At 33.9% G+C, this 9,868-nt stretch overlaps 1 protein-coding gene and 1 long non-coding RNA gene across 5 annotated transcripts in view; one reads left to right on the top strand and one right to left on the bottom strand.

Moving 5' to 3' along the window:
- The window catches only part of LOC113413660 (uncharacterized), a 301,334-nt gene that overhangs the window by 112,643 nt on the left and 178,823 nt on the right, over positions 1 to 9,868 (top strand). The gene's annotated exons all lie outside the window — the stretch shown is intronic.
- KLC1 (kinesin light chain 1) overlaps positions 1,816 to 9,868 on the bottom strand; it is a 55,648-nt gene continuing 47,595 nt past the window's right edge. For all 4 annotated transcript variants that reach the window (XM_026670084.2, XM_026670086.2, XM_026670085.2 and 1 more), the window contains one exon: positions 1,816 to 7,016. In XM_026670084.2, coding sequence (XP_026525869.1) covers positions 6,951 to 7,016 — 66 coding nt within the window. In that variant the 3' untranslated portion in view covers positions 1,816 to 6,950. The remainder of the gene's footprint in view (positions 7,017 to 9,868) is intronic.

Genomic DNA, 9,868 nt, shown 5'->3' with positions numbered 1-9,868 from the left:
TGTTTTGTGTCTAGAAATATTTTATTATACTGTATTTAAACGATTCCCATTATCACAGGAAGTCCTGTTCAAATAATATTTAGCCTAGTTGATCCTATTCATTAAAACATCTTCAGATCACAATGTTTTGGTTAGCATATTGCATACATTCTAGTAAATTGTGAAATTAATCAATTAAAATGCAGCAGCTTCTTGTGGCCACACAAGGATAGCAAATCCTGGACTCTTTTTATTTGTCCAAATAAAATATTTGTCCTGCTAATAAATTTTCTCTGTAGGAATACATGAGACTTTCTTTCTTTCTTATTAATCAAGCTTTTTTTCAAGCTTAAAGCTTTTAATTTTTTGTTAATACTATATGGCAATTTGCATGTACTTTAAATCATGTTTAACAATAAAAATTATCAAAAAGCCATGTAAATATTAAAGTAATGTAAAGTAATAACATTTTAACATACTATGAACAAATGTTGAGTGCCACAGCAGCAATGGAGAATCTTAGATTTTCATTTAACACTGAATCTTTTTTAAAGTTTTAATTATGTCAGAAATGCTTGGGAACTATATGGTGGGTGTGTTTTATCTCCATCATGACTGGAAGAATTAAATGATACAACTGTTATTAGATTCCATTTCAAGCAGATTGCAGAAGTCTGATTGTTTTACCACAAAAATTTAGATGACTGTTTGGTTAAGCAACTAAAGATGAAGATTATTTAAGTTTACAATGCAAACATTCAGCTTTCCTAATATAAACTACAGGCTTATTAAAAGTTGAATATATGTTTAGAAATTTTCCAAAGTAATAAAATACACTTGACTTTGGCTGGATTGTTTTCCTGAAAATATTTAATTCTGTGTCTCATTATGTTGTCTTAAGTTTCTAGCTTACTAGAAATACCATCACTTCACAGAACGATGGCCTGAAGATAAAACGAACAGTTCAGATTAAACAAAACATGTACTTGTCTCCAATGCAATATCCTTCAGGGTATTTAAGAAAATAGCACTTTCTCCCAAATTTAATGCTACATTTTTAAGGAAAAAACCTTGTTCTCCACGGAGAAACAGACTGCATTAGTCAAGATTGTACATTGTAGGATAAATTTCTTTCATAAATTCCCCAAACGTTCATTTGAAATGTGGATCAGTACACAATAATCTTGAAGCACAAGTTGTTTTTTAGGTATGCAGAAGTTAGGGATGCAGCCCTCTGTAGAGAATTATGCAAAATAATGGATTGGATATAGCAGCATATCATGTATATGCATTAGCAGGGTGGATTCTATAAGGTAATGGGGTGGAATTACAAAAAAGATGGTTTGAGAGAACAAGGAGAACATAAGTTTTTTTGAACGTAGTTATTTCCTAAGATAATGTTTTAAGATGTTTGACTTCAACTCCTAGAATTCACAGCTGGTTGCTATGTTGTAACTTGTGATGGCCATAAAGCAAATCCCCACTTTTAACAGTTCTTTTTTGTGGCAGTTGTTAAGCAAATCCAGTGATTGTTAAGTGAACCAATGGTTCACTACAGGTATAGTTTTGCTAAAACCCAGAAGTAAATGTTGGTTTTCAGCAAAATTTTGTAAAACGTGATCACAGAACACTGCAAAGGGCTGTAAAGATGGACTGGTTTGTACAGTCATGTGACTGTAAGGGGAGCACACTTTTGGAACTTCAAATTTGGACTGAAGCACCCGGTCTGTTTGAACTTCCAGTGGTTGCTAAGCAACCAGTGTTGAGGACTAACTGTTAACATTTCATGCACAGAACATTTCTGCCCCTTTAATAAAGAAACCACATTTATGTAGCTCTGTTTGACTCTTTATTTTTACACTTTGAGAGTAACAAGAAAGCTTTATGAAACGAATACTTCATAACTCTGTAACAGATTAAAACAAAACAAAAGACACCATGCTATACACTTCTGAAGAAAGTCTGCTTCTTTAGCCTAAGGCAAATATTTTCGCTTTAACATCCATTTAAGAATCCAAATAGATGAAGGGAATTGTCGTGGCAAATTGAAAATATGCTTTTCCAATTAAAAAAAACACTTTGTGACTTTTAAAAGAGCCATTTTTTAGTTTTACAGATAAATTATCATGCATGATTTCTTCATGTAAGAATAAAATTCCTCATTAGAACAGTTCTGTTTTAAAGAGTAAATGCAATTTTTTAAAATAAAATATGGAGAATCAAATCCTAAAAGATTGATTTAGCCTATTTCCATTTTAGTATTTTCCAGTGTTAAAATTATACTATTTAGAACTACAGGTAGTCCTCAACTTACAACCACAATGGAGCCCAAATTTTCTGTTGCTAAGCAAGACAGTTGTTAAGTGAACGCTGTCCCATTAATGCCCTTTCCTCCCACTGTTGTTAAAGAGAATCACTGCAGTTGTTAAAAGTTAGTAACATGGTTGTTAAATTAATCCGGCTGCCCCATTGACTTTGCTTGCCAGAAGGTTGCAAAAGGTAATCACATGACCCTGGGACACTACAACCATCATAAATGTGAGTCAGTTGCCAAAAGTCTGAATTTTGATCACATGACCATAGGGATGCTGCCACAGTTGTGTGAAAAACAATGCCGTTGTAACTTCGAACTATCATTAAATGAACTGTTGTAAGTCGAGGACTACCTATACAATTTATTTCCTTTTTTAAACTGCTGCTTTGTTGCTTTTTCTCCGATTAGGGTATCCTTAAGTGCTCTGAAGCGAGTTTCAAAAGGGTACATGAATTCCTCCATTTCAGCAGTTTAGCTGAATATCCTGCCATTACACAATAGCCCCATCAGTGCTTCCATGCATAAAGTGCACAGATGAAATGCCATTAGTTACATCCAGTTGCGATAAGTCATACATACAGGGTACAAAAACTATTTAATTTACTATTTGAAGCCATAGAATTGCACATTGATAATTACACACTGATTAAGAATTACAGTAATGTGTTTTTAAAAGTAACATTTTTTTCATTTTAGTAACATTTAATATTGCGATATACAATAATGAAATAAAGTTTCATATTTTTAAAAGGGAATATTCATAATTTCAGCAAAATATAAATATGTTCTGGCAAAATATTTTTTACATGGATTTATGTTACAAGTATGAATTTTGTACTTCAGCAGATTTCATAGTAGCAGAGTTCAGTGGGAAAATTGACCTTGTTAACAAATTGGTGTATTTCAACATTGTAAACAAATTCAGTAAAACACTACACAACCTGTTTCAGAAATATATACAATAAAAATATTTAATTTTCCATAATCAGTGGAATTACTAGTTTAACGCAAAACATCTTTTAGCCAGCTGATTTAACATGTTGTTAAACCTAAAAAGCATTCCTGCTTGCAAAGAGGGATATCTGCAGTAAATGTCATCTGAATTGTTTTCCATGAAGCATTTTCTTGAAACCAGATGTTACTAATGCCAATTTTTCATATATTTATGAATAACTAAATCAAGGCAAGTGTTCTAGATCATCATGTTAACAGAATAACAGTTAGAAGGGACCTTGGTGGTCTTGTAGCCCAACCCCAATGTTTCTTTCAAAGACTTGTATAGTGGCTAATTATATTCTTGAGTATCCTAAATGGATATAGGAACATCTATTAAAAATGTAGCTTAGGTAAACTACATTTAATATTGCAATGTATTTTTATTTATTTTATAAGACAAATCAAATTGTGACTTGGGTACTAGTTAACAATATTGTCTAAGAAAAGATATAATGTAACAGGCAATTTAGATTACCACCATCACTTATACTATTTTAAAATTAAAGAAAAAACTAAAGAGAAAAAAATCTATCTGAATAATGTTGCTGTCAAGACAGCTAATGTGCAGATATCAGATAGATTAATATTGCAACTGAGCTCTCAATTCACTGCTGTTTTAGTTAAAAACCCCAGAGTCGTGAGAAATGGCAATCTTCAGGAAGAACCCCCATGCTGGTGAGTTCTTCAAATGGGTACAACAGATGCACAAACCAAAGTTATTTTTGCACCAAATACAAGATTCTAATGAAATGAATGGTGATTTATTGTTTTTACAATACTCACTTAAATTAGTGAAAAGCTAAACTGTTTGTATCATGAGCTGGAAATATATGGTAACTGTTTCTGTAACATTGCAGAAGATAAGATATACTATAGCCATAATTTCCTCAATAGTATATCAGTAGAGTGATAACAACCACCCATCGCACAGCATGGCCCAGCCATAGGTTTGTGTATATCTACTTTTCTAATCAAATGAACTGAGTAAACTGCTTCAAAGAAAAGTATCAGGTAAATTTTTTCTCTCATTTCTTATTCACTGATAGATCCATAATAAGCAAGGCAGGATAGTCAGATACTAAGAACCAAGTTTAGCAGAGTTATACAGATTAGCCATAAATATTTATTTCCCATGAGACAATATTAATATTTTAGGTCATTTGCTTATTCATAATACATAACATACTAGATTTATCTTCTAAAAGTAGATTTTCCTATAATTTCCAGAATTTTAAGTCTAGATGACCCAAAAATTCTGAGAATTTACTTCATCTCCTTTGGAGGACATAAAGTAACAATATTCATACATTCTACTGGACAGATCAAAATTTTAGTCCCACCAAATGAAGAGTCGGCTGTTGTGCTTCATTCCTCTAAGCATACTACTATACTTTGTTATAAGATCAAAATAAGATGGTATTAAAGGGCTGCCCCCCTTCAACTTTTTGGCAGCATATATTTACAACTTTCATTTAAACTGTATGCATGCAAGAGGTAATTTTATAACAATATAAAGATAAATATGAATATTCATTTGAAAAAATGTTTATTAAACACAAAGGACAATGTAACTCACAACCATGTTACCATACAGAAGAACATTTTATTTATGTATCTTTTTCTCCTTAAGAAAATAAAAATGGAAAAATTGTTAAAAATAAGGGAGACTAGTATTATTTTAATAACCTAACCACTTCATTCCAAAGACCTTTAAAATTTATGTTCTTATTCTCAAAAATATATTGAATAAGGCATATTTGTAGTCCACTTTGAGTAACAGGCTGAAATTGTATTAGAATATACCACCAATGGTAATTTTCAGCATTTTCAGACAGGGATCCAAATACAACAACTTTAAAATGGAGAGTCATTGTATCTTACACCAGCTTTTTTGGTTTCTTTATATTTGCTTTCCAAAGTCAGTTCAGAATTTTAGAATTTAACGAAGATGGTTAAGAACAATATAACCAACTCCATTGTGAACCAGCAAGTATAATTCACTGAGATTTACAAATGATATGCAAATGATATGCAAAACCTCTATATAGTCAGCAGCATTGACCAGACCTCAGTTTTCATTTAAAGACTAGACTGATGTAGCTTCACCACAAATCTTGTTACATGTAATTTTTATAAAACTAGAATACATTCCCCTTTTAGTGCCTTTAACCTCTGCAGTTCACATTAATATTGATTGTACTGCAAGAAAGTAAGCAAAATTAATTTAGCTCGGTTATTCCTAGTGGCCAGAGATTTAATTTTCTTGGCATACAATCATGACTTGGACACATTTCCTACTTCCTGCTTGCAAATAATAGTATTGCAAAATGGAAACAGATAAACATCCTTTCTTATCTAGTCCCCTGAGAAGAGAAAGACTTTATCATCCAAACAAGTACCGTGTTACTCATATAATAAGGCCGGGTCTTATTTTTTTTTGAGCCCCGAAAAAATGGCTAGGCTGTCTTTTCGGGGGTGACTTAATTCTCCCCCCCCTTGCATCTTTGGGTGGGCACGTGGCGACGGCTTGGATGTTGACTTCGGCGTTGGCGGGGCACTTCGTATCGGGGTCAACGCAGGCAGCACCATATCCGGGTGTGCAACAAAAGTACTTCCTAACGGCAAGCCCCCACCATTCCCCCCCCATTTCGCATGTTTTAATATAGGCCTTAATTTGGGGGGAGGGGCTTAATTTCATTTCATGCCTATAAAACATGCTGGGACTTCCTATTGGGGGAGGCCGTATTGTTGGAGAAACAGGGTAAATAAACCAATGGAAGATTGAAAAAGTTGCCACTAATTGGCTTTTTTTTTTTATCCTGACAAATTTCTTACGAGTTCCTCTTGCAAGCCACAACTTCACAGTACAGTACTTATTTTTCCCCTTTTGCACTCCAAACTGAAATAGAAGTCAGATTCAAGAGGAAACAAGTTCTTACAATTCGGGACTGAGGAAAAAAAGGAGTGTTCTGTGGGATTGAAATGAAGACTGAAAACCTGATGGGTTTAGCTTATTCTGCTTTTCTCTTCCAGGTTAAAGTAAATTGCACCACTTTCCTTATTTTTTAGACTGAAGAAAGCCACAATAAATTGGCTATTGTCATTTTCAAGAGGTGTCCAAGTTATTCCATTCCAATTAACCAGTATTGTGCCTTCTTGATTTCAAACCTGAATGTCATAAGCTACATGACAATTTTCATATCTGTAATCTATATATAATGTGTACAAAGTCCTTATTCCTTACAGCAATGAACTTAACGTAAATCTCATTCTAGCAGATGCTTACATAGTTAATAATGGATGCTCCTGTAACAGTTTTAAAACAGCATGTTGAGGAAAGCTTTTGCATTTTTTGTATTTCAGTTCCTTTTTGTGGACATATTTTCCTCTGCTTATGAATACTGCTATACAGCTATCTGTAACAAACTCCAATTTGCTAGTAACAATGCAACAAACTCAGCATGCTTCAGAAAGAAGCTAATTGCTAACTCTAGGATTCTTTAAAATGCCAGTTATTTTAAGAGAGCCTAGAAATAGTCCATTCTCCTATGTCTTTAACCTAGAAAGTGCTAAAAAGATCATAATGGGGACCCCCAAAACCTCTGAATCTCAGTGCTTCATGATTCATACGAATATTTTAGCTAGCATCTGTTCCAGAACCTCAGTGGGCCAAATCAGTGTGACTGACACTCTTAGCTCTTGAATCTGTCAGACAATTAGTTCGTCCCTGCATAGGAAAGAGAACAAAAAGAGTTTATATATAGTTGTAAACTGTGCAATCAGTCACTGAAAAATACAAACTCCAAATGAACAAAATACATGGTAATCCAAAATAAAAAAAACAAAAGACTGGTACTGTTTACCTAAAATTAGTTTTAGGATCTTAACTGAATTTCAAGATTGTTCAGCACACTTTCAGTTATCTACATAAGCTTTATTCCAACATGCAACAATAACATTTCATATCTTTATCGGTGCCTGATTCAGTTCCTTAAAGAGGAATCCAAAAAGCTCCGAATTAAAGTACCTTTTTTCACCACAAGCACAAACCTGGAAGTAGTTGCTTCTGTTCTCAAACTGTGGTTATCTGAAGAACACGTGTTCAGTCAAATCATTCTTTATTACACAAAGTAGCCAATTGTACTATCAGATTTTTTTTATCGTACTTGTTTTAGGAAGTGAGCAATTAAAAATATGTTTCTAAGATAGCATGTGAGCATGAAAGATCTTCAAACCTGTTTTATCAGAACTTAAGGTATCTTGGAAGTTTTTAACAATCCTAAATTCTATGGTTTGTATGATAACATTGACTGATAACAAGTTCTGCCACAGGATATAGAACTCATGAAAATATAGCAACTTCAGCAAACAAGAAAAAATACAATGTTGCATCCTGAAAATGCTAAGAGCTATGATTATTTGTAATATAAAATGCACATCATATATCATATATTTATATTATATTATAAAAATAGGACTATTTTACCTTTTTCATATCTGATCAAACTTCTGTACAGATTCAAGGAAAGGGAGGGGTGCCTATGATGCTACTGTGGCCTCATTAATTAAATATTTAGCTTTACAACCTTATTAAGACAAACGCCTCAAAAACTGAAGACTTTATCCCTCCAACTATTTTACTTTTATTAACTCATGTTATTATATTCCATTTATAAATAGTTCCATTTTTAAAACTGAAATTCTTATTTGCTTTAGGTATCTTATTTTGGGCTTTATATAAATGCAAGAATATTTCAGACAACTGGAACTACTCATGTGTAGGTTTTTCACTCTCCTGGTGTTATGCATTAATATTGAAAGATCCGCTACATTGCCATCTATGTTAGTTGAAATTATAGGGTTAGTTAACAGCCATAACATAACACTAGTCATTTAAACAAGACTACTAAATCAAACATGACAAATATTAAGACATGTGAAAGAGAATCTTCATGCAGACATTATTAAAATGTGACTGGGTTAATATTTTGAGATCTCATTTTTCCCCATGGAAGATTGTAGCCTACTCAATTATTTTCATTAGCAAGTACTATATAGAAATTGAACTTTGAAAAACAATCTTTATAAAAAGTATTGGTTGGAGTTTGAAAATATTTTTGAAGTGTAAATCTTCCTGTAATTACTCAGGGGCACAATTTATTTTTATTTATCGCCCCTTGGGGTAGATTAAAGTTGTTCTAGAGCAGGGGTATCAAACTCAAGGCCCACGGGATGCTTGGATCTGACCTGCAGGGCCGGCTTGTAAATAGCAAAGGACCAGCCTGTGGTGCCTTTGCCTGCAAAAAAGGAGCTCAGGAGAATGCTATGCAATCCTCACGAGTTCCGTTTTCACCGGCAGAGGGTTGCAGGAGGCTGTCACAGCCAGAAACAGAACTCGGGAGCCCATTTCCCTGGCAGACTGCTTGGGCCACCACAGGCGCCCCTGACATGAGTGATGTTGAGCTGGCCACACTCACCCTGGCCCCCCGAGGTCAAACACAACTCTGATGTGGCCTTCAATGAAATCCAGTTTGACACCCCTGCTCTAGAGAGTAAACCAAGCTCTGTGAGTAGCCTCTGGCTTTAGCAAAAGCTGGCAAATTGGAAAAGCCACACAGAATTCCTTCCACTGTTAATTGCCTTCTAGACTAATGATCCAATTTACACAACTGACAAAGTGCTGCAGATTGACATTTAAATGCATCAGTATGCTGGATGTTGTTCAGATATATTTTAATCCTAATCAGTGTGACACTAAACTCCAATAGTCACTTAAAATGCCTGGACAGTGAAGGTAACCTTGCAAACGTCAGGAAATGTGAACATAAAGCAGTCAATAACAGTTTGTCTGCTTTCCCTTAATAATCAAGGTGGAAGACAAGTATGGTTCAGAAAAAGCATTTTGATGATTTTGAAAAACCATGATACAGTAAAATAGTATAAAAAGGATAATATTTCTGCAAGGGGGATTTGAATATCAGTGAGTTTATGTGTAACTTCTAATGCCTTTATACTACAAGCCATTACAGAATAACATTGTCCATATATAAGACAATAAAAATAATACAATGTCTGCTACCTGAAATTATTTATAAATAGCATACAGACACCTCTCACAACTCTATTAACCTCTGCTTGCCTATTATGGGAAAGACAGTATAATATGTGTTTTTTTCACATATAGCCAATTATCTTTATCAGTCTCCAGATAGCTTCATTCATACATTTATGACTTATTCTCTTTTCCTACAAAAAAGCATACGTAGACAGATGCAAGCAATGCAAATCCACAACCCAAGAAGACATGTTCAATTACACAACACCTGAGTGTAGTCTGAACTGCATGGTTCTGTCACCTCTTTTGCTATCTGTATGAAAGACTTATTGTTTCTATTGACAACACTGGAATTTGTGCCTTAAAATATTCAGAGAATAGAAAGAGCAATGAATTAGCAGCAGTCAACAGTATATAAAAGGGTAAAACTGCAAAAGTTGATGGCCATTTTAAATAAAGTTGTTGGGCCTACATACTAGAAGCTTTGAAATAGGTTGTCGCAGTGTTATGACATAAAATTAGGA

This window comes from Notechis scutatus, chromosome 1, assembly GCF_049901735.1.
Source record: "Notechis scutatus isolate UNSWTSFEM ecotype Mainland chromosome 1, rNotScu1.2, whole genome shotgun sequence".
Taxonomy (NCBI): domain Eukaryota; kingdom Metazoa; phylum Chordata; class Lepidosauria; order Squamata; family Elapidae; genus Notechis; species Notechis scutatus.
This window is presented reverse-complemented; position numbering and strand designations above follow the sequence as displayed.